The sequence below is a fragment of the Monopterus albus genome, unplaced genomic scaffold (genome assembly GCF_001952655.1).
Source record: "Monopterus albus unplaced genomic scaffold, M_albus_1.0 scaffold193.1, whole genome shotgun sequence".
Taxonomy (NCBI): domain Eukaryota; kingdom Metazoa; phylum Chordata; class Actinopteri; order Synbranchiformes; family Synbranchidae; genus Monopterus; species Monopterus albus.
The window spans coordinates 240,601-265,860 of record NW_018128073.1 but is presented as its reverse complement, the minus strand read 5'-3'; the positions used below and the strand labels follow the sequence as shown (position 1 = coordinate 265,860).

Below are 25,260 nucleotides of genomic sequence, written 5' to 3'. Positions count from 1 at the left end.
GGAGCTGTAGTCAATGAAGAGTATCCTGATGTAGGAGTCTCCATTTTCCAGGTGAGAAAGGGAATAGTGGAGGGCAGCCATGATGGCGTCTGAGGTGGCCCTGTTGGGCCGGTAGGCACACTGCAGGGGGTCCAGGGGGTCCGGTATACTGCTCTGAATGCTCTGATCAGGCGCTGTTTCAATCACACCTGGTGCAACTAGCCAAGGGCTTCATGGACCAGGTGAGCTTGAGACAGAACACATCAAATACCTGAACTGGCTCGCTCCAAGGTTTGTTAAGCGTCACATTTGATTGCATGTTAGAATCGTGGCTAAATCAAAAGAATTGTCAAAAACATTTAGAGAAGAGATCACGGCCTTTCACAAACAAGGAAAAGGATACAAAAGTGGAAGCACAGTTTGCAAGTTCAGTTAAACGAACAGTGGCTGCACTACCTGAACGTGGCAGAAGAAGGAAGCTATCAACGGCTGCAACCAGGTGCTCTGGGGCTGCTTTGCCTTCTCTGGCACTGGGAACCTGAAAAGTGTGGAAGGCCAGATGGATTCATTCAAGTATCAGGAAATCCTAGGAGAAAGCGTCACGCCATCTGTGAGGAAGCTGAAGCTGGACCTTCCAACAGGACAATGATCCCAAGCATACCTCAAAGTCCACCAAGGCTCGGCTGTAGAAGAGGTCCTGGAAGATTCCAGAGTGGCCGTCATGGTCACCTGACTTGAACCCCATAAAAAATCTCTGGTGGGATTTGAAGGAGGAGGTTGCAGCATGCAAACCCAAAAATACTAGTGAACCGGAGGCCACTGCCCATGAGGAACGGGCTACAATTTCTCTGTCCCACTGCCAGAAGCTGGAGTCTGGCTGTGCATCAGGTTTGCAGCAGGTCGTGATGGCAAAAGGGTGCTGTACTAGGTACTAAAGATGATTGTCATGAAGGTGTTGACTCATTTTGAGACTGTAAAATCATTAAAAGCATTTTGTGTTAAATGTGGAGAAACCATTTGTTATATTAGTTGAGTTCTTGATTTGTTCTTTACAGACAGCAGAACGTTTGTAAATTTTGCCAATACACCTAATTTGCAACGGGGATGAATAATTCTGACTGCGACTGTATGAGATATCATGTTGATGAGAACGGGATGGCCGGACAACACAAAAACCTTGAGCTTCTGGCTGCAGCTGTTGCCGGCACGGAGACATAAAAAGTGCAAAGGCATGTTTTTCTGTTCATAAAGGTCTTCGGTACCTGACGACATTATGAGGGAACTAAATGAATCTGCAGGGTATCAGTGACGAAGAGGTGGATGGGTCCAAGTTTAGCTCTGGCACTCTCAGTAACAGGCAGGTCAACCCAAGTGTCAGCACTTCCCTGCGAGAGATGGATCGACTCATTAGTTCCAGGCTCCTCTTCTAAAGCCCCTCCTGGTTCCAAAATGGCTCCCTGTAATAGGTGGCCCTTTACCTTTAAAGGCCTGCTGGTCATCATATGTCACAGGTAACGAGGTCTGTGGACTGTCAGCAGAGGAGCAGCCTCTGCCTCTCACACCTCATTATCAGACAAGTGATAATGAGGGAGCTGGAGGCTGAAAATACTGAATGAAGGTGTAGTGTGCAGCCTGCTTGATTATTTTCATAGTTATGGACTCAATTTCTATCAGTAATAAGAAAACTGAACTCGCTATGCTAATAGCTGAGATCTAGGCACACCACTGTAACTCAGATCTGTTTGGTCAGTCAGGATGTCATCATCTTACTGAAGTCTTGAGGTCTTTGAACCTTAAACTGTGAGTCCACAGATTTAAATATGATAACTCAGTGGTTTCTTTGCACTTAACAAGTGGGACATTATCACATGCGACATGAGCTCTGGGTTGTTCAATATTCCATCTCACGACACAGTTGGCCAGCAGTGGGTGTAATGAACATCTTTACCTTGTCTTGTCCTGAGGTGAGCTGCTGCATCTGTCCTCATGCGCTCTGGGTGGGCGTGGGACGCGCTTTGTCACTTTGATTTCACCTTCAGCCTAAAAGACACATCAGAGGAGGAAGGCCTGTTCACTCGTGGTCTTTGCAAACAGCTTCTGCAGTTGTACTTCTGAAGTGTTTACTAGTGCAGGATGTATCACAGGCAATGTGGAGGACCAAAAGCAGCAGCATCTGTCTCTCTTCACAGAGACTGTAAGTAGCTCCTTCATTTAGCCCGGTCCTCACTGTCACCACAGAAAACGTCACGATTTAACAGGTTTAATGAGATTTCTCTCAAACTTCTCTTTAAAAAAAGCCACAGACTGCTGGGTCAGATTTCATTTCTTCGCTGACGTCGCCACCTACAGGACTCACATTTTCAGACACAACACTAAACCCCCAAAGAGTTTTAATGTTGAGAACAACCCACTCTTACAGACATATATATCAGATTATGATAAGGTCAGCACCTGGTTTACAAGTCACTCTGCAGACCATTATTGAGAGACCATATTTTATTTAAGTAAAAGTGCTAGTATTACAGTAGCATCAAAAATAAATGAAGTACCAAAAGTCCTGTTTATGCAGGATGCAATAACAACGTCCATTATAGGATTATAACTATTGATGTGCACATGAATTTAATGTAGCAGCTGCTGCAGAAAGGCGGGGCTAACTTTACTGACTATGTACTGCTGGGTATTCTGTGGAAATCCCCCAGGGATCAATAAAGTCTGATCACATCATATCTTAACCTATAACAACACAATCATAGAACATCATAACTTTGTTGATTATATTTCAACCTGTTTAAATAAAGCTATCAAATAAATGCAGCGGAGTAAAAGTAGAGGGTAACAGAGTAGGAAAGGATGGAAATAGCTCAAAATTGTACTATAGTACAGCACATGGATGAGTAGCACTAATCATTACATGTAAACTATGACATGTAAAATCCTTTACTCCTTTTAATTTCACTGTACAGTTCAGGCTGATTGGAACCTGTCTCTGCTGTTAGTAGTACCTGATCATAAGCTGACGTGCTAAAAAGTCATTTTAGCCTTGATCACAACAGATGGAGAGATGCAAACTAAACTCGTACCAAGGACACTGCGGTTGATGATTGGCATCTTAACCTCAAAGTCTGGAGCAAGTTTTGAAGTGACATCAGTGGCTCCCTGAACAGGATTCGTGTGTGTACGCCTTTAGGACCACCCCTGTCACTCCCAGCAGATTTTTCTGTTGCGCTGTCCCGTACCAAGCTCAGATACTGTGTGTCTGAGCTGCTGTGTGACCGTACGTACCCTGGGCATGGTGAGGACCAGGTGTCCTGTGGTCTGGGATCTCTGGGCTGTCGAGCTGTCAGGCTTCACTTCAGCAGGCAGAACCACCTGAAATATCTGCACAGGAAATTATTCATAACTTTAATTAGCAAGATTAATACGCTTATCTGACACCGACGCTGTCCCCGTGTCAAATGACTTTAATCATCAGTGGGTCTTTTTATAGCTACACTTTCCAGAGAAGACTTGGCTGAGTGACCAGAATAGCTCCGAGTGAGAAGGGTGGTAATCAATCACTGGGGCGAAATCCCATACAAACCAAAATGATTCATAAGGGAGGACAAAATGGGCATGAAACTAGACTTTTTCATTTTTCAATCTACTTTTATTTGATGCTGAGGGGGACTTAGGGGAACCGCTAACAGTAAGCACCATCCTCTGCAGGCCCTGCAGCTGTCAGAGCAGGCTGACGTGATATACACACAACACAGATGGCTCCTCCAGTCAATGCCCTCTACTCCTCTAAATTAGTTCATATTAAGAGGGGATTTTAGAGGCCTGAGTGGATGCATCTCTGCATAAATCACACCACCCGTCCAATCAGACCCCGGCATAAAACAAACATCCATAATTACACTAATGGCTTAGAGCAGGGCCGTGACATTCATGACTCTGGCAGCAAGGGCTGAAAAACCAGCAGAGCTCTGTATTTATTTTGCTGGAGGGTGAAAACAGGAACAGGAATAAAAAACCTCTTGGATTTATGTGTGGTTTAATCAGACTTAAAGGTCACTGTGGTCTGTTTGTGGGAGATTAAAACCCTCCACACTCGGTGCTGCTGAGGGACACATGGGGGCTGAGTACATGGAGGTAAAACTCTGTGGTTACAATGACGAGCACAGCTGAGCCTCCCATCACAATAAACCTCGGCCAGACTTCAGCAGATCTCACGCAGGGCTGGAAACGAACGCTCGACACAAGAGAAACGCTGCTCAGCTTCTGCTGACACTGAACCTTCCAATTAGGGCAGGAAACTCAGTGGATCTCAGGTTGTATTTGCCTGCATTCTGGCTGACCAACGTCAGGATTTACCATGGAGAATGAGAGTTTCTGTCCTGCCCTGGACAGTCTTTTATTCACCCTAAATCTGAGTCTTCATCCATCACATGTCCCTCAGCTCCCGGCTCAGCAGCAAGCATCACCTTTATGAACCCACAGCAGCCTGTAATCAGATGGATAAATCCATACTGACAGATCACTATATTGGAAGGGTACTGCAAGAGTGTGTGAAAGATTCAAGAGAAACAGATTTCAGAATGAGAAAGAGGAAAGATAAAAAATCTGAACCTTAAGGACTGACTTTGTTTCAACACCTATTCCAATACTTAGCAGACGCAAGGTTACTTTTAGAGATGCATATACAGACAATGCAAAGATGTAAGTGGAGGGGAACCGATGTCAATTCACCCAGGGCAGCAAAAATGGAGCCACAGATGTCCACACGAGAGCTGAAAATGTTTGAATATGAGAAAGAGATCTCATCTCGGAGGGGGGTGGGTTTACACTGCCGCAGAGCCGAGAGGTGAGAAAATGAGTTTCTGGGAAGTTCTGAGACTCACACTCACAATGCGCTGGAGCGTGTCGAATGTTCTCTGAACCAGATCCCAACTGGAACCAGCTATCAGAACCCATGCCTAATAAAAACACACTGCATGCTCCCCACAGCTCAAATTTGCATAGCCCCAAACACTCCTTTACACATCACAGCAACTTAATGCTGTAATGTCTGGACACCAAGAAGGTGAAGACAGCTCACACCCTGTCTCCTAACAGTCAGCGTTGGCTTTTTTCAGCCATAAAGGGAGTCTGTCTCCAACCCTCAAGTGTTAAAGACCATAGACATGCTCGCTTTTGTCATTTAGGGATAAGGACTGTTCTCAAATAACCAGGGAGGCCGACTGGTTGCATATAAAACTTTGAAGCAGCTGGGAAACACTGTGGCACTGGCTCTGCTGAGGGTAATATTAACACTGGGCAGTGTGCCTGCTGCTACTACTGTCTGCAGGAGATGATCTTTGACTTGTCAGCTACATAAACACTGCACAGTGAGAAACCAGAGCTGCACTGAATGGGCTACATGTCAATTGTTTCTGCAGGCTTTAGAAACTAGCAAATCCCTGGACTAACAAATACCATGCACACATCAATACAGTGAGAACAGCAAACAGAAAAGAACCTGTTAATCTGGGAATACTTGTGCTGCTCACTGGTTTAAGTTGACACAGTCTGGAAACATGAGTAAGAGATATTTCCTTTCTAACTATTGTCGCAGTGCCCTTGGGCAAGGACTCTGACTGGCTGACAGCAGCGGTCTGTGGTTAAACTGGACAGTTTCCAGGGTGGGGGTGTGGACACCGACACTGAGCCTGCAGCTCTGACAACTTTTCCTGAAACAACTTTCTAAAAATAGTAAGGTTTATATGATTTTCCTGAAAGATTTCCTGTTAAGCAAATTTAAAATCAAAGTCATGAGTCAACAGGCTGAATTATGGATCACGGAGGATCAGTGATTTTTCTTTGTTTTTAAAAATGTGGGGTATATTCTTAGATACTCTGGAGGCTTGTATCACAAATGCATCAGCACAAAAGTCTGACCTATAAACTTCAGAAGTCAACCGAGATTTGGGTCTATATCCCTGTAAATTTCAGAATGAATGTACTTATTAGAAAGTTCACAGTGTGCAGGGCACAGTGCTGAGGAAGCCCTTCAAAGGACTGTTACCTAACCAGAAGGTTGTCAGCGAGTCCGACTGTTCAAAGCTCCACAGCGTACTGTACAGCGTACCTTTCCTTTGACGGTGACTCTGGCGTATGTTGGCTGAACATCCACGTCCATCAGGGAGGTGTCCATGTGTCTGTGGGGGGAGTGGAGGTCCCAGGTCAGTTTATAGAAAGACACACAGACAGTTGTATCCGCAGTCTATATGGATCATGTGTCCAGGTGTGGAAAAAATAAAAAACATTTTGTGCTTCAGACATTAAACTGCTCTGACATGAATGACAGAAAAAGAAGATACTTAGTTATAGTTTGGTACATTTTATGATCATTTTAATTCTTTTCTGGTGGAAGACATAAGAAAAATAGCAGCAGTTTGACGTGATGTGGCTGTAGCTTTCAATCAAATTTTCGACTGATGTACAGACGGTGACACAAGAGGAAACACCTGAATAACTGAGAGGTCTCCTTCAGGATGACAGAGCCCCCCCATCCACAGGGCATGAGGGGTCACTGACTGGTCTGAGGAGGATGACCATGATGTGAATCAGATGCTGTGGCCTTCCCAGTCACCAGGTCTCAGCCTAGTTGAACAGCTATGGGAGATGTTGGGGCGACGTGTTAGACGGCGTCTCCACCACCGTCTTCAAAACACCACATGAGGGAACATCTGGTGGAAGAACAGTGCTCAGCCCTACAGGAGAGTCAAGAGACTTGGAGAGTCGGTGCCAAAGTGGAGCTGTTCTGGTTCACGTGGCGGCCCAGCACCTCACTGGGACTCTCTGTGTTGGGCTGGCCTTCCATCTATCACTGTCTGTGCATTAAGAGGCATTTCCCCACTGACTGGGTGGCACAGTGGTCACCAAGACATGCAGGTCAGGTTATTGGTGACTAAAAAGTACTAATATGACTCCATGTGACCCTCTGAAGGATAAGTGGGTGTAGCTGGTGAGTGCAAGGATGGATTTTCCCACTGGGTTTTATAAGGTACTTTATCTCAGTTATGGTTCAAAATGTAGAAAATACAGGAAAACCAGCAGCCAAAGCCTGAATGTCCATCCTGTGATGAACTGGTGATCTGGCTAAAAAGATTCGATAATATGATATTTTGCCTGCTGAGGCTGCTGAGGGTGGATGTGTTCAGCAGTCCTACCTGTACACTGCCAGGTCCAGGACAACCGTGTTGCTGTCTTCATCCTCAGTCAGAGAAAAATCTAACCTGGTGACGCACAGACAGACGCACAGTTATAAACACAGAACTGGTCCAACTCCACAGCAGCTAATTCCTCTCTGAGTACCTAAATATAATATTCCACAAATATAATAATGCACAAAACCTTTACTGATGTTTTGGATACTGAACCACTGCAGCAGCACAGAGACTCAGACACCTGCCCCCAAAACCTATTTCTGTCAACAGCCAGGGACTTTCTACTGCACAGGCTGTGCCACACTCTTCATACTGTGTCGTACTTACTGGGACTGTAAAGAGGATTCAAATGTCCTGCTTAAAGGGTCAGTTCACCTTAATCCTATTACCACAAAATGTGTTTTCAGTATTGAACCACACGTTCCCTGTGGTGTTGGCAGCAGGTTCTGCTGAGCAACGTTTCACTTCAGCTGTACATTTAAAGACCTACATCTCTTTAGCAACGTGGCTCTTGGTTACATTGTACCAAGCCATCATTTGTATGTGTTACAATGTAGAGACACTGTTAAACACATGTCCAAGTCCAACAAACGGAGCAACAGATGTGGTCAGCTGCAATGGGGGACAGGTTTCCTCCTTAGGAAACACGGGAGGCTGTGTGTTTCCAACAAGCAGCTCCACAGGCTGACAACAACATCACTGTGTGCAGAGTCTGAGGGAAGAAAGTTCCAGCTGCACATCCTAAACCAGGTTCTGGATTCACATGGATTATGGCGAGTGCACAAAATTCATAGCTGGTTATAGTTGTAGTGTGGGATGTTCAGACACAAAATCACCGGCCTTATCCTTTAAATGAATTCTGTGTTTGTACTTGGGCTCGTTGACATTCAGGACTCGTCCGTCATCAGTGATCAGCGTCCTCGGCCTCTTCTCCTGCTCCCTGCAGGAAAACAGCAAGACGTTACTGCAGACTGTAGAGTGACAAACAGGCACATACAGCAGACTGCACCTCTAGAGAAGTTGACCATTTCACAGTTTCTAACCAACATTTTAGATGTGTCCAAGTTTGCAGGAAACAAGGAAAATATGAAGTAAATGTGGATCATGAAAATCCACACAGGAGATCTTAAAATGTCACCTCTGTGCCCTAAAACCTTTTCTTTGTAATGACTTACCAAATACACCACTGGTTCCCAACCTTTTCATTTGCGACCCTTAAAATGAAGCATGTCTACTTGTGACTGTGGACTTAGCCTGGGCATCGAACCTCAACACTCTTTTTGGTACCAAACGGACCGTCTCTAGAGCTTGGGAAACTGTTCCAGCATAGTGTGGATGTGATGAGAGCAGTGAAACAAACTGCTTAATTTGTTTTTATTCAATATTTATGTGAATACTGATGAGACAATCAAAAAAGGAATCAAAAACAGGTTTGTGTGGTTTGCAGTGATGTGTCAGTGACTGCTAACTAGCAACGTGACAGAGTGTGAATGCTGAGTGAACCCTCCCAGCTGCCGACTGACATCGCTGCACTCATACACACAGAGGCAGCGAGTGTGATGGGAGACTGACGAAGCACAGTGAGCGGTGGAGGTGCAACACACACACACACACCCACACACACACACCCAATTAACACCTGGCAAGAGGGTCACCTTTAGGGTGAGCGCTAATTAGCAGCATGGTGGGAAAAATGAATTAGACTTTAACAAATACTTTGCTGAGTCACATCCAAGCAGCCTGAAACACAGCGCACAAACACACCTGACGTGCATGTGACTGGCTCACGGTGACGGTGACGGTGACCACAGGCTTAAAGAAGGAGGCTCCTTGTTCACCTGTGTCCTGGTGATGAACCATCACCACAGGACTGCAGATGGAATGCCACAGACCCACTTCAGACTGACAAGAAAGTCTCTGGCCTTTGTTTTAAAAGAGTGCTGACTCAGCATTCTGTATTTGATCTGAGTCATGGTGACGCCTACCACATTGAAGATCACTGCTATCATAGTGAATTATCTGGTTAGATAAGACACGAGAAGAGGCAGCAGTGACTGAATCACTACAGTATATACAGTGTGTAATTCACCCATCAGTTATTGTTTGATGAAACCGCACGTTGGCCAAGAGAGGCAGAAAGACGGCGGAAACACTGACATAGTTAACCTCCTGACACAGGAGGCAGATACGATGCTCAGTCACATCAGTGATAATGTGTCCAGACTTCTGCCAACCCATTTAGAAGGAACTACTGGGTCACACTGCCTGCAGTGTTACAAACTAAACTGTGTCAGAAGCTTCTGTTGAAAACGCTCCATTTATGTCAAGTGTTTGGAAGCTTAACCGTGTCATGTTCAACCTTAATTTGTATCAGTGTTTTTAAGACAGTGTTCATGCACACTTTTTCATAAAAGCCCTAAAAACCTATTTTCTCCACACACTCATGACGCATGAACACACTGCTTCACAGTGGTCTGAGGCGAGAATTGCCAGAACCTGATTCTGACGACCGGCAGATGTGGCAGGCACAGCTGGAGGGTGGCTGGTGGTACAGCGACACCCAGTGGCAAAATCGGAAAACTGTGTGGAAAAACCTTCAGGCTTTTTCCTTGTTTTGATGATTTTTTTAAGTGAAGGGAATTAAAAACCCCCCCCCCCCCCCCCCCCTTCTTATTTTGGAAATGTGATTTCAGAGTGGTTTGATGGATCAGTTCACAACATAAACACACAATGCAGCACTGTGCACTAAGAGTTTGGAGCTAAAAGAAAATGAGTAATTTTAGCACATTTAATTTTAGCCACAATCATCGTTTAATTTTTGTTCTATCTTTTAAAAGCAACAGTGAATAAAGATTTGAAGGCGGGTGAAGCTACAGTTTGGTGAAGTCAGCTGCACCCATGTACTTTTATTAATGATAAATGTGTAACAAATTAAAAGTAAAGTCAGTCTGCGCACACTTGCAGCAGAGTATGAGGGGCCATATAAGACATTATGTATTCTCGACGTTTCACACACATACATTTTCACTCTCACATGCATATATTCTCCTCACACATGCATATATTCTACTCGCACACATACATATATTCTACTCGCACACATACAGTCTTATGCAAAAGTTTAGGCACCCCTTGATAAATAACAGATTTTGGTGATTTTTTATTTGAACAGATGTTAACACAGTTTCTCTTGGAAATGGAAAAAATGCACAATATTTTCAGCAAACAGTGATGCATAGTTACTTCTTATGCCATAAATTGAACAAAAATAAAAAATAAAAACATTATTATGGCATGGTGCAAAAGTTTGGGCACCCTAAGAGTTCCAGAGTCTCAAAGTCTCTCACAAGGTATCAGACCTTAATCAGCTCGTTAGATCTGATGCACAGCAACAGCTGTCATTGGTAAATGCCAATTTCAAAGCTGTACAAATACTTTGACTCTTCAAACCTTGTGCACACACTTGTGGACACCCAGCAACCATGGGTTCCTCTAAGCAGCTGTGTAAGACCCTGAAAATGAAAGTTATTGACGCCCACAATGCAGGAGAAGGCTACAAGAAGATAGCAAAGCGTTGTCAGCTTGCAGTTTCCACAGTAAGAAATGTAATTAAGAGATGGCAGATCAGGGGAACTGTGGAGGTCAAGATGAGATCTGGAAGACCAAGAAAACTCTCGGACAGAACTGCTCGTATGCTGGTCAGAAAGACAAATCAAAACCCCCATTTGACTGCAAAAAACCTGCAGGAAGATTTAGCAGACTCAGGAGTGGTGGTGCACCGTTCCACTGTGCAGCGATGCTTGCACAGACAAGGCCTTCATGGAAGAGTCAGCAGAAGAAAACCTTATCTGCGTCCCCATCATAAAATCCAACGTCTGAAGTATGCAACAGGACATCTACAGAAGCCCGATGCGTTTTGGAAACAAGTGCTGTGGACTGATGAAGTTAAAATAGAACTCTTTGGACACAATCAGCAAAGGCATGTTTGGAGAAAAAAAGGAGCAGCATTTCATGAAAAGAACACCTTGCCAACTATTAAGCATGGGGGTGGATCTATCATGCTCTGGGGTTGTGTTGCAGCCAGTGGCACAGGAAACATTGCACGGGTGGAGGGAAGAATGGATTCCACTAAATACCAGCAAATTCTGGAAGCAAACATCACACCATCTGTAAAAAAGCTGAAGCTGAAAAGAGGATGGCTTCTACAACAGGACAATGATCCTAAACATACCTCGAAATCCACTATGGAATACCTCAAGAGACGCAGGCTGAAGGTTTTGGAATGGCCATCACAGTCCCCTGATTTAAACATCATTGAAAATTTGTGGGTAGATCTTAAAAGAGCTGTGCATGCAAGACGACCAAAGAATATTACAGAACTAGAAGCCTTTTGCAAGGAAGAATGGGAGAAGATCCCAAGTACAAGAATTGAAAGACTTTTAGCTGGCTATGAAAAGCGTTTGCAAGCTGTGATATCTGCCAGAGGAGGTGTTACTAAGTACTGATTGTGTAGGGTGCCCAAACTTTTGCACCATGCCATAATAATGTTTTTATTTTTTATTTTTGTTCAATTTATGGCATAAGAAGTAACTATGCATCACTGTTTGCAGAAAATATTGTGCATTTTTTCCATTTCCAAGAGAAACTGTGTTAACATCTGTTCAAATAAAAAATCACCAAAATCTGTTATGTATCAAGGGGTGCCTAAACTTTTGCATAAGACTGTAAACACCAAACGGCAGACAGGCAGTGGACCTTATTCACTAACATGCGCATAGAAATGTTCTTACCTTGTGCACAAAATAAGTGCAGGAGACATTACCATCATATTCATGACACCAGCCAATTTTGTTCTTTCTATTGTGTGTATGTTAGTGTAAATCAGAATCATTCTAAAATGACAGGCGCATTCCAGTGGTTTTCAAGTAGCCTGCTGCCATGCCCCCATTTCTCTATATACTTATAAACTAGAACAGTTTTTTAAATTTAATTTATTTCAATTAAAACTGTGATTAATCAGAATGACAGGGCATTAATTTCATGTTTATTTAATATGCTACATTTGGTCAATGCATTAGTAAATTAATCATTATAGCCTTAAATTATATTAATCAATTATATTAGCTATTAAAACCTTTTTAATTAATATAGTTTCAGTTAAAATGTGTTTGCATTTTTTAGCCAGCCAGGCCTTCATCATTTGTTCATACACATGGGGTGAGGCAGTATTAAATTTGTTCACAGAGTATGAACAAATTAAGGTAAGAAAATATTGATACAGAATATTGAATAAAATTGTGCATAAATTGTTTGTATACACGGTTTCAGCACAGAATTGTGTGTACACACTGTTTGTGGACGAGGCTTGGTGCTAGCAGCTAACTGGTGAACATACTCAAGCAGTTCGTAGATTAAGAATCAGATATTTTGGAGTTGGTGGAGACCAAAAACAGAGCTAAAAGAAAGTACTGTATATATTGGACCTGATGACCAGACACGTGACTCCAAATGGCAATAATGCTCTGTAACTGCTGGGTGTGTAAATAAGCAACTGCTTGCTGACAGGTTCACAAATTCAACTTAAAAGGTGAAGATATGTCAATATTGAGTCCCCAGGCAGTGAAAAAGGCCATTATTGCAGATTTAAAGCTACAGTAATGAGGGCAGCAAAATGAGAAAGGTGATGCTCATATTTTTGAATGAGAATTAGTTTGTCATTGGACTCTGAAGTTCTCCTTACAGCTGGGCTTTTAGCATCCTTCACTGTTTTCATTCTATAGTCCACAACTTTGCTGTTTTGGTTCACTCTGAGCACTGTCATCAGTGATGTTATTGGACACGACACCCTATTTTTAATAAAGAATGGAAAATGGTTTGGAAATCACAGGCACAATTGTTTGTGTTGCAGCAGTCACAGGTAAATTGCCTTTTGTTGCAATAATCACAATGATCACATTGACATGTTGAGGCCCATATGTATTTAGTCTGTTTAGCCAGTTTTTTTTTTATTACATATCAAATAAGACAAAATAAGATGGTACAGTTTTGAATCATTTAAGGTTGTAGTGATATGGTACAGGGGTGTACTGAGTTTTGTTATATACTATATGTTCAGCTGCCTCCAGCTAATGTTCACTGTGCAGCTGTAACTATGAAGAGATTGAAAAGTGCACTTATGCTCTCTAGGCTGCAGGACTTACAGTACAGCACAGCAAATGAACTTAGCTGTAAACCTTTACTGCCATGCCTTCTCTGTGCTTACTTTTGTAGTAAATGTAATTTCAAGTCTTACTACCAATTTCATTATTTCACTCGTAATGAGAGTTGTTTAAATGAAGGACATTTCCATCAGCAGTCCCCAAGCTGAATAAGATGACCAGTAAAAGTTGAACAACTGCAGTGATCCATGCTATGAATTCAAGATGGTTAACACTAATTTAGGATACCTGTGTTTCGGCCTGTTCTTTTGCATTTGAATAAATAATCTCTTTGTGCTTCCTTGTCTTCTTTCCTTTTCTCATTATCTCACTATCAGAGGCACTCTCATTTCAGCCTGGGTACATTAATCATTCTTGAGGCCTCAGCTGGTTTCTGAGATTTAATCATTCAAAGAGGAATGGAATAAATATATTGGTGTTCTAATTTGATACTGTATGTGCAGATTAGATAACGGACACCCTGTGGTGAGAATCCAGACCAACCATTCTCAGCCATCCATCTATGTACCCGATGACTGCCATAAAACAGAAAAAGGATGTCTTAAACTAAAATTCCACGACCATTTTATTTAGTCCAAGTGACTGACTTAACATGAGGTTTGGTGTGTTTCAGTCAATTTGTTAGTATTTTTCACACCAATGTAGCAACTGTAAAATTAGCATTATACTTGTCTTATGTTTTTTGCTTACCTTTTCCTCGATCGGGACCTCCAGTTGCCAAAATGTTTCTGAGTCTGATATCAAAAGACTGTCGCAATCATGCATCTTGTCCTTGTGTAGCTGCCTGCTCAGGAAAACCGACCTGTGAGCTGCCAGGGCTGGAAAGTTCTCTCATCTCACTTTCCACCGAGCTGTGGGCTACCCTGGCCACATCGCCTGTCGCTTGTTGAACAACGGAGGAAGACAACGACGTTACAGTTTCGGGGGAAGCGAGAATATTTCTTAGAACACCAATGGCTTGCTGCAGTACTCGTCCCTCATTTCCTCCGTCCATGCTTGTCGGAACTTACGTGCATTACCTGCGCTTAGCAATCACATTGCATTATCTCCCGCCGTTTCTACTATACTGCTTCCGTTTCCACTATACTCATGCACGCACACACATATATTCTCCTCTCACACACATATATTCTCCTCTCACATACATATATTCTCCTCTCACACACATATATTCTCCTCTCACATACATATATTCTCCTCTCACACACATATATTCTCCTTTCAGTGGAGGAATTAATATATGTATGTGTGAGTAGAATATATGCATGTGTGAGGAGAATATATGCATGTGAGAGTGAAAATGTATGTGTGTGAAACGTCGAGAATACATAATGTCTTATACGGCCCCTCATAGCAGAGGTCTGATGGGTGTGAGGGGCTCTAATGAGATTCAGATCAAATTTGACCAAAACAAAAGTCCTCATTTTAAACAGAAACAGTGGAGAGCACTTACTTCTCCTTGGTCCTCCTCTCCTCGGCCCTCCTCTCCTCCTGCAGGTGCCGGTGGGCCTCCAGACGAGACTCAGGGGTGAATGAACACGGCGTGTGCCAGAACTCCCTCTCCCGCTGCTCCTTGTCTAGGTCAGGACTCGTCGTCTTCGGCTTTGTGTCCTCCTCCACCTCCTGGTTCTGCCCTGGACTACAGAGACAGAAGAGGCTGAGTAAAAACTCAAGATGAGATTTGTCAATGTAAACTTTCCCAGGTCTGTGCAGTGTCAGTGAATTCAGCTCAGCAGGGCCTGAAGTGAAATAAAGCAGCAGCTGCAGTGAATTATCTCCTCTAGGCCTGTACTTCAGTTCAGTTTGGAGGTTCTAATAATAATCACTTTTAATGTCCAAATAAGTTACACACACATTTGTCTCTGGTACGAATGGAGGCCTCCAACTCACACACTGATGGCGGCGCTGTCCATCAGGAGCAACTTGGGGTCTTGCTCAAGGACACTTTGACATGTTGACTAGGGAAAACGGGAATTGAACCGCTGACTCTCCAGTTGGAAGGACGACCACTGTGCCTCCTGAGCCACAGACACCTCAAACACATGGTGAGAACGCTGCCTGGATCAGTTGCTCTTACCCTCCAGGCAGTGGCTTTGCCTACCAACCACTGCTGAAAGATGGTGAAGGTCGTCTCTGCTTCTTTCTATCAGTGATTTCATTTTGGAGACTTTCTACTTTTCCTCTGCCACATTTCAGAGAGACGCTAGATCAAGTCCATTTTATTAATGCAGCCAAAAATCACGCATGTGCCTCAGAGCGCTTTATGATCTGGGCCACTTCAGACATCATCTGCTCTTAAACACTTAAGGGAATTAGATTTTTACTCCACTATTTTAGACACAACATGAGATAAATATGGTTGCTGGTAGGTGAACATATTTACAGCTCAGTTACATAATAAGCTTTTGATTTTACAAGACTTGTTTTCATGACTCTTTTTTGCTGAAATGTGTTCACTTTCTTAATCTTTAATGCAGTTATTCTGCTTGCACTGGAGTATTTTCCACTGTGGTACAGATACTTCCAGTGAACGCTCCACCTCCATAAAGCTGGAGGACTTGACAGACACAGATTTTAACAAGAACGACCTAAATCTGCGTGGCAGAGGCAGCAGCATCCATGTGAGGATCCAGAAGACACTAGAGCCTTTATTCCTTTAGACCATCCATGACTGCGTGTCAATCTCCCTGCTGTCCAAGCTGTTTTACACTGCGTAGTACTCCTCATGACTAGCAGAAGGACTCTGATATGTAAAAGTGCCCTGTGCCTTAGAGGATATGAGTTCTTCTTGCTGCCACTGATGAGGATTGTTAAGCCTTTAAACAGTGGTCTTATGTTAAGAAACCTGAGGCTGCAGAGGTACAGTGATCTTAAATGTTTTGATCATATACATGTGGAGGCAGCAGGAAGTGCTCACACTGTGTTGTTGATGTCAGTGTACCAGCGGCTGTCAAACCCTGGCTTCCTCTCCTCATTTCCTTTCTCCTGTCCTGCAGCCTTCCTCTGTGCCTCTTCTTTCTCCCTAGCTCTCCTTGTCAGGTATTCATTCTCTTGCTCCCAGATGTGCCTGGTCACCTCCTGCAGGCCCTGACAGGCGCGAATCCTCTCCGAGCGGCTGATCTCCGTCCCGTCCAGCCACTGAGGACACAGACAATCAGCAGGGAGCAGCATTACACAGATGCTCTTATGTCTTTTAACCCAGGGCCAAACAGTTCTTGTTGATCTAGGCTTTAAACAGACAGCTAGCTACCCAACAGTTAAATTAACTTGATGGTTCGACAGACATTCAAGTAAACACAAGTGAATAAAAGTGAAATTAGCCATTTAAATCCATCTTATATGTTGCTTTTTCAGAGCTGTCTGGCAGTGATTCTACCAGGATGCCGTGGTATGAGGCCGTCAAGGTGACGTTACCTTGAGCTGAGGCAGAGAGGCTACCACATACTGCCTGTAGCCGTCAAACTCGGTGCAGGGGTTCCCCACCAGGAACAGCTCTCTCAGATGGATGTTGTGCTGCAGAGACTGCACGCTGCTCAGACAGCCCACAAAGTTCACGGTCAGGTCCAACTTCTGGAGGCTCTCACAGCCTGGAGACAGGAAGCAACACAGACACCATGTTTATTTATTTACAGGCGCAACTCAAATGTTGAATAAAACCTAGTGTGTTTTTTACTGACTCAACAGTGATGTGATGCTAACGGCGAGCCAAACAGTGAAACAATGTTGTACTGAAGAGCTTCTGGCGTCACCTTGTCCACTGAGGGTTTTATGATTCTCTTTGTGTAAGATGTTTCTTTGGATTGTGGTAAAATGTGATGGGCTTGTACTTTTATTAACATCTAAACAAGTCAATCAAAAATCTATAAATAAACCAGCTAATAACCCTGTTAAATGCAGCCCCGGTCCCAGCTTAACTAAGTGCAAGTAGCAGTCAACGTTAACAGGCTCCCAGCTGTCTGTGTTCTGCAATCTGACCTTCAAGGTTTTCAATGACTTCAATGTTGTTCAAGGCCAGGTTCAAATACTCCAGTTTCTTCAAGCGACCAAGATTTTCTAGGGGAAAAACTGGACTGTAAATAGGACATTAAACAAATGACAAAACACAAACATGGAGTCTGAAGTAGTAAACACTGATTTAGTGATTATCTAGTTAGCAGACATCTGGATTACAACTGGGTGAATTTGGCTCATTGCACCTGAAAGAACAGTGCCACCATGTGTCATCTAGATCTCTGAAATCCAGTGTTTCAGTTTTAACCTAAAGTTAAAAAGTTGTTTAAACTCAACAGTCTAGCTTTCTTCACGCATCAGGAACAGCTTGCACTGAGTATCAGAAATATTACATTTGATCTGTTTTGAAGGATAAATCGATCAATAGTAAAAACAATGATTTCATCTCACAAACCCATGGATGTCCATGCAGGAGCAAGTTACTGTTCAGGTGTGTTCACAAGTCTATTCAAAGTGGAATCATCCACTTCTCTGTCTAACATTTGAAGGTTCCTAGTCTACACCTCCACCAACAGCCAAAACTGAAGTAAATTTATAAAGTCCCCAAAATGATCTAACTGCTCTCTAATGTATTGTTACATTTCACCTGTTCACTCAACGCCCAAAATACCAGAGGCACAATGTGAAACACAAAACACAAGATTTGTAGTTGATGTTTGCGCTTGTAAACCACAGTGAGCCGCACACCGATGCCTCACCTATCCTGGGGATGAGGTTGTTTTGCAGGTAGAGGATCCTCAGGTCCCTGCACCACCTGTCGATGTGCTCGATCCTCTCGATGTCCTGCTGATGCAGAGACACTTCTTCCAGCGAGAATATCTCACACTCGTTGTGCTCGGCCCGCCGGCGGACCATGTCCTGTGTTACTGGATGGAAACACAGGCACACAAGGAGGACAGTCTGGACAGCCATGACAGACGGACAGTTACCTTTCACATTAACTTTGAAATTAGCAGTAGAGGAAGCAGAGCCTAGTCATCAGTCACACGGCTAACCAGCGGTTAAACCATATAAAATGTTGTGCAAAGGACAAAAATCTTTTTCTTCCTGGTGATACACACCAACTGAAGCTAAGCTGTATTGTACTGACTAACAGTGACGTTAGTAGTGTGGCGTCAGCTAATCAGCTCAACTAGTTACTAGTTAGTTATCGCTAATGTAACATGGGGCCTCACCATATCAAAAACTTTGCTATGTAGTAAGGTTTTAACTAAAACACACATTACCAGAGAAATGTTAACGGTATATTGTGTTAGTTACATTTGGTTTTTCTTTTCTAACTTACTATAAACCATCTTCTCTGTTGTCAGGCGTTGCTTTGGAAACCAATTCGGTGCTGCGTTCGGTCGCTGTGGGAAATACAATAACTAATAAGAACGAAACAATAATATCTGACTAAAATAATACAAATTTTATTTGTGTACATAGTTAATATTGCATGACTGGGATGTGCATTACTGGAAACCCACAGCAATAAAAAAATAAACCTTTTATTTGGTGGAAGAAGTACTCAGATTGTTTACTTCAGTAAAAGTAGCAATACCACAGTATATAAATACTGTTAAGTCAAAGCCCTACATTCTAATAGTTACTTATGCATTAGCATCAAAATACGTTTAAAATACCAAAACTGTAGTCGTTATGCAAAATGGCACAATTCACTCACATTTATGTACATTATATTATTGAACTGATGCACTTTTGTGTTTTACACTTGATTGTTGCAGCTGGCAAAAGGTGGAGACAATGTTAAGCACCTTATATACTTTGAATTTAAAGCACTTTACATACTGCTGATGAATTTCCCATCTAATGAAGTCTTAGAATATTTGCCTTTACAATGAATTATGAAGTAGCCGAACTTGAAAATACTCAAGTACAGATACCTACAATACTAGAGTAAATGTTCTTAATTACTTTCCACTTGTGCCCTACATTATGGAGATTTGTAGTGGTTAAAAGTGAAAAACCAGTAGTGTTAACGTGCTGTTGCTTTTTACGAGCGTATGAAACTAAAGATGTAGTTTACGAGGTGTAGACGAAGGCAGCCCTGAGAATTCACTCTGAGCTTTTATTTTGAAAGCGGCATTACGGAAGTTGTTCAACGGCACAGAGATAACCGACTGACAACAAACAATCACGGCATCATCCGTCAGCGTTTTACCGACATGGTCACTCACTGCTCGGTTTCAACCAGGACGACTCCACCGTGAATCGCTGACCGTACGCTGTTGTCTTCTCCCGGTTTGGTTTGCTGCCTTGAATTTAATTCACGTTTCGGCGGTTGTTGTCGGTTACGTTCGCTCTAGATGACAAGTTACAAGGCGTTTCATTCTCAGTTGACGTCCATCATGGAGGCACTGACCAAAGCGGCCGTGGCGGAGATCTGCGAACTGGTGGAGGACAGCTACGCCGTGTTGCAGCTGGAGATCACCCGGAGCCACAAGGAGAACGAGACGCTAAGGAGGAAGCTGGAGCTCATCGAGACCATCATCGCCCGGGGGCACCGGGGTAACGGCGCTATGTTGGATTACGGCGAGCCGGAGGAGGAGGAGGCCGGCGGGGGGCTGATGGATTTCGGTAAGGTTCGGTGGGATTCACTATGTGTGCCCGGTGTTTGTATTGTGGTGGCAGGGTGAGTGGTGTGATGAATGGAGCCACGGCCGCTGCTCAGGGGACGCATCCTTCACAGCGCGCTATTGCACCAAACTCCGGTGGAAAGCCGTTCATAGAGGGGTCGTTTTCTTTGAAGGTTTTGTCATAGTGTGGTGTTGTTACTTTTACTGAAGCACAATATTTCCTCCACCAGTGAAAGTGGCCATATAAGAGAATCTTGATTCTTCTGTACAGCAGTAAAGTACAGTGAAACCCTCATACATCCCACTGGGATCAGTTAAACCCACCCAGCAAAGACCCTTGCTGGTCTCTGGGCTCCGGGCTCGCATAAGGAACCTTTCTAGTAACCGTCTGATTTTTCACCCAGAACGTGCCTTTTCAACTGGGGTGGGCGCCAAACAGCCAAAAGCAAATGTGAAAAGAAGAGTCCTTGCTGTGGAGGTGGCGACAGAGATGAGCCCTGCGCCCAAACAGGTGAGACAACGCCAGCGCAGCACAGGTCCAGGTTCAGTTCAACATGTCCTCTCTGCTCCAACACGTCTGTCTGTACAGGTTTAGGTTTAGGCACCTTTGTCTGAGGAGAGGTCAACAGTGATGTACCTTTGTTGGATTGACTTTTTTACGCACAGTTTTACGCTTTTATTGTTTATTCCATCTCACTGTAACTTTGCCTTTATTAACACTAAACTATCATGACACTAGCACTATGCAGTAAATCTAGCAGCTGGAGTCCTGCTCCTCTTTCTGGACAGCTGTCAGTTTGCTATCAGGGTGTTTGATGCTGTTTTCATAAACTCACATTTGTGTATTATTTTTACAGCTCAACTAAATGCATCACTTTTTTAGCCTGCAGCAATGTACTGCGTCGCTTTTTGAAGGTTTCATGTACAGTTGAGATGATTAATCTCAGTTTATCAGCAGAAAACTAAATACTATCACAGCTATTGATGATCAGTTGTTTGCTGCTTTATTTAGTCTTACTGTATGTGATAAACTGTATATCTTCATACTTTTGATCCGTTAGTCAGACAAAAACAATTCGATAGGAAGGTATGACTTAGTTTTAATCATTTAATAATAAGCTGCATCACATTTAATTGATTAATCTGCAACCTTTCTGATAAGGTTATAGTCATGTTTTAAGCTAAATATTTTTACTTTTTTCAGCTTAATTGTGAGAACGTGATGCTTTTTCTTTGTCACATGTGACAGTAAACCGAGTATCTTTGGGTTTGGGACCATTGCTCAGACAAAACAGGACATATATGAAGATTCTAACAGCCTTTATCGCCGTTTCTGACATCTTAGATAAATAATTGGTCTGTTAGTTGAAAATCAAAGTACTGTTATTTGCGGCCCTAGTTTAGAGCACACAATCAGTGAAAATAAATGGCTAATTGTAGTGTTCAGCACATCTGTGAGTGTATTAGAGTGAACCAGTTTGTGTTCTACCCTCAGGACACCGTGTCAGCAGCTGCAGAGGAGCCAAACGATGAGGACGTGGTTTTGATAAAGGAGGAAGCAGCAAAAGAGGAGGTGAGCGACGATGCCACCGATGAGCTGCTTCTCAACGTCGAAGGTAAGAGAACTGTGACTGTTCAGGAACCAACACTGAATCTACTGCCACACTCACTAACAGCCGAGGGCAACGCTGAATGATGTGCAGAGGAGGAGACGGTAAAACGGCCACATGGATTCTGATCCGGTCATTCTGACAACGCTCACACAGTCAGAGGTCGGAGAGGAATTGGGTCTAGGAGCATATACGCAGGTGGCCCAGATCTGGTCTGGTCTGTTCACACTGGTGTGGACACACCAGGTCTGGGGCACTGGGAGGGAAAATTCAGGTCTGTGATGTGAACACAGCCAAAGACGCTTTCTGTGACTGTGTATATCAGGTGGAATGGCTTGTACTAAACTGACTGTAGAGCTGCACGTTTCAGCCATGTGAAACATCATTACAGTGACCAGACTCAACACACTTTAAAATCTCAGCATGTTTCTTGGGAACACTAGGGTCTGATTTTAAAAATAGAAATGACATTTTGAGAGGAGTGTTTGTCAAACAGCTCCTTTGTCTTATTAACCACAGAATCTGTCACATTGTTGAACTCAGTGTGCATTGATGTGTGTGTGTGCAGGGATGGAGGTGCCGCCATCAGCAGCAGATGACAGTAAAGGATCCTCTGCCATGATGAGGTCCAGCTCAGTGGCCGACGTGAGGCCGTGGGATCCCAGCAGTAACGGACTGTCAGAGCCAGCTGAGCACCAAGAATCCCACAATCCGCCAGGGTCCCCAGGCCCTGCAGGGTCCGCTGAGAGCAGCTCAGATGTGGTGTTTGATTTGGCCTCTGAGTCAGACTGTGATGCTCCGACGAGGACGTCGCTCCTCCTCGGGCCTGGAGGGAGTCCAGGCTCGCTACCGGGGACCTCTGAGCAGAAGCAGGGCACATCTCTGATCAGTTCCCTCCCCTACGACACAGAGCTGGATCTGTGCTCCTCGTGGACCAGTCAGGGCCTGCCGAGCATGGTTTCTGTGCCTCATCGGTCGTACCTCAAACCAGACCGCCGGCCGGCGCTCTTAGACAAAGTGCCCGACTTGAATGCAGCAGGTTTCCCCTTGGGGTTGGGCCTCGGTGGCCCCAGACTGGACTCACTGGACCTGAACAGGTACTGCAGAGATAGGCGATTTGTCTGCAGCTACTGCGGCAAATGCTTCACGTCGTCACGGAGCCTGGAGACTCATGTGCGCGTTCACACCGGTGAACGGCCGTACAGCTGTGCTCAGTGTGGGAAGCGCTTTACGCAGTCAGGACACCTGAAGACGCACCAGAGCGTCCACACTGGAGAGCGGCCATTCGCCTGCGAGCACTGCGGGAAGAGGTTCGCTGGGAAGCAGAACCTGAGGATCCACCAGCAGAAACACCACCTGGCAGAACAAGGAGCTGCTGCTGTTTAACACAACAGGAAGGACAAACTACCTGCTGAAATATATGCACCCAGGGTTTGGCCTAGGCGAAGCCACAGCCAGACCGTGACAGAGCATGACCACACTGCTCTCACTGTTACTCAGCTTCCAAGTTACACAGAGCCTTTCAAGTCGGAGGCTCGTTGAGGTGGTTTTAGAAGAAACTGGTGATTTTTCTATAGACGACCTGATTAATAGTTCTGTTTTAATTTTGTCAGGCCTTACAAGTTCTTAACTGCCTTGGTAGAAAATCAAAGTGAGACTACATCCTGATCCAGATCAGTTCTTACCTCCAGAAGAAGGTGGGCTGTCCTTCACTGTGGTCCACCCTGCTGACAGTGGATCCTGTAGAGAGTAGACAGAAGCGTGTGAATGTTCACCAATCGGTGCATTTCTGGAATTTAAAGAGTGCAATTTTGAATGAACAGTTTGGTTTTAAAATTTTGAAAGCACTGAATTCTGTTTCCTCTGCTGTATTTCTCTTTTGTACGTCAGCTCAGAATCAACTTTTCTCGCGTGTGACCAAGAAGAGCAGCAACTCTTTACATTTTGAAGCTAAAACCAGAAAATGTTTGACGTTTGTTCTAAACAATGACTGAAGTGAGTCACTGTCAGAATAGTTGCTGATTTTCTTTGGATGGACTAAACAATCGACTGATCACGGCAGCTCTGAAACTTGTTTTTACTGTTGAATCCCTTCATTCTGCTGCTTAGTCAGATCACATTAAATTAATAAAGTGTGTTTGTTGTCACATGTTGGTTAACTAGAAGTATGACTGTTGTTACCTGCAGGTTAATACACCTTGAGCAGGGTTCAACTAGTTTTAACAGACACCCGCCAGCCAATCAGAAGTGAGGATTTGCCCTCCAAGCCAGTGCATCACTGTTCCTTTGTCTCACCATTTTGTTCCCGATTCACAGTGTGAACAAGATCATCGCGCACGGACACTGCTCCCCTTTCACACAGTTCAGGGAAATATTCAAAATATTTACTGTTAAAAGATTCTATCACTTCAGAATAGGTCCATATAAACTGAAAACCAAAGAATTTGCAGCACATTTTATCTTCAGTCACTTATTTACCCATCAGTCCATATGCTGTTTTTAAATTAGTTCTATTTTTAATCCATTTCTACTTTAATTTACCTTTTTATTAGTTGTATTCTTTAAATATATCTTTTTCGCCACCTATATTTTTAACTGCTTATTCACTTAAAACATTTTTACATCTACACATTTGTTTTAGTGCATTTTTTCAGTCTACTTTTTAAAAATATTTCCTTATCCCAGCAGTCTAGGCCTATAGCATAACTAAGGGAAGGCTCGGGGTCACCCCAGCCGGACCTGACTAAGATTTATCAAAAAGGAAAGTTTTAGACTTTAGCATTTTTAAATTTAATTATTGTATTTATTTTACAATTGTTTTATTTTATATACTTGGTTTTTGACCAATTTGTTCTACTACTAAAATAGTTATTTTAATGCATTTAGAGCTATTCCGTATACAGTATATTCTATTTGATCTCGTTGCTTTTTAAAATCGACCTTTTTGTCTCTATATGTGGCTATATAATCTACATATTTAATCTGTTTTTATTCCACATATCTGAAGATTCTAACAGTTTCATCTGTTTAAATGAATTGGTAGAAGTTAAATATTCTTAATATAGTGGAGAACAGCTTTTGTTGTACCTATCTAGCTCCAGACTCCCTCTGCCTCCCTCGCCCATGACAAGCCAGACTTTCATAACAGGATTTTATTTTGTAATCTGTGTTATCCCGGAAGTGCAGGCGGACCGGAAGAAGAAAACGTCCTCTTTTGTGGTGGTCAGCGACGCACAGGTTTCGTGTCCGAACACATTTACTCATCGTCGACTTAATCGCGCGTTTCCGAGCCTCCTGGTCCCCCCTGTGACCCGTCAGGACGAGTCAGAGCCCGGCTCTGTTTCCTGTCCAGCGGCGGTATGGCCGTCTTAACCAGCAAGGCGATCCACGAGCAGCTGTCAGTCATCATGGGCGCGCTGACCAAAGCGGCGGTGGCGGAGATCTGTGAGGTGGTGAACGAAGGCTACGCGGTGCTGCAGATGGAGATCACCCGGAGTCACAAGGAGAACGAGGACCTGAAGAAGAAACTGCACCTCATCGAGTCCATCGTGGTTCGGGGGAGCAGCGGGGAGAGAGCGACGGTGGAACTAGACGTCCCACCGGCCGCGGAAGGCGCACCGCAGGCGGAACGTGGAGACACCGCTACAGCGGCTGGGGGGGGCGGAGGGGGCGC

The 25,260-nt window shown here is 43.8% G+C and overlaps 2 protein-coding genes across 7 annotated transcripts in view; one reads left to right on the top strand and one right to left on the bottom strand.

Moving 5' to 3' along the window:
- The window catches only part of dnaaf11 (dynein axonemal assembly factor 11), a 40,733-nt gene that overhangs the window by 4,341 nt on the left and 11,132 nt on the right, over positions 1–25,260 (bottom strand). The window contains exons 1-13 of one of the 6 annotated variants that reach the window (XM_020617709.1): positions 24,675–24,690; positions 23,273–23,327; positions 18,684–18,747; positions 18,097–18,264; positions 17,363–17,440; positions 16,802–16,974; positions 16,305–16,525; positions 14,841–15,026; positions 8,041–8,109; positions 7,173–7,238; positions 6,089–6,158; positions 3,265–3,360; positions 1,928–2,019 (exon numbers count right to left, since the gene is read on the bottom strand). In XM_020617709.1, the coding sequence (XP_020473365.1) occupies positions 1,928–2,019; positions 3,265–3,360; positions 6,089–6,158; positions 7,173–7,238; positions 8,041–8,109; positions 14,841–15,026; positions 16,305–16,525; positions 16,802–16,974; positions 17,363–17,440; positions 18,097–18,264; positions 18,684–18,693 (1,229 nt within the window). In that variant the 5' untranslated portion in view covers positions 18,694–18,747; positions 23,273–23,327; positions 24,675–24,690. The other 5 variants (XM_020617711.1, XM_020617708.1, XM_020617710.1 and 2 more) reach the window with 5 other exon arrangements.
- Positions 19,688–25,260, top strand: part of LOC109970255 (uncharacterized) — an 8,770-nt gene continuing 3,197 nt past the window's right edge. The window contains exons 1-5 of the mRNA XM_020617684.1: positions 19,688–19,978; positions 20,382–20,488; positions 21,473–21,593; positions 22,156–22,967; positions 24,878–25,199. Of these exons, the coding sequence (XP_020473340.1) occupies positions 19,708–19,978; positions 20,382–20,488; positions 21,473–21,593; positions 22,156–22,967; positions 24,878–25,199 (1,633 nt within the window). The 5' untranslated portion in view covers positions 19,688–19,707. The remainder of the gene's footprint in view (positions 19,979–20,381; positions 20,489–21,472; positions 21,594–22,155; positions 22,968–24,877; positions 25,200–25,260) is intronic.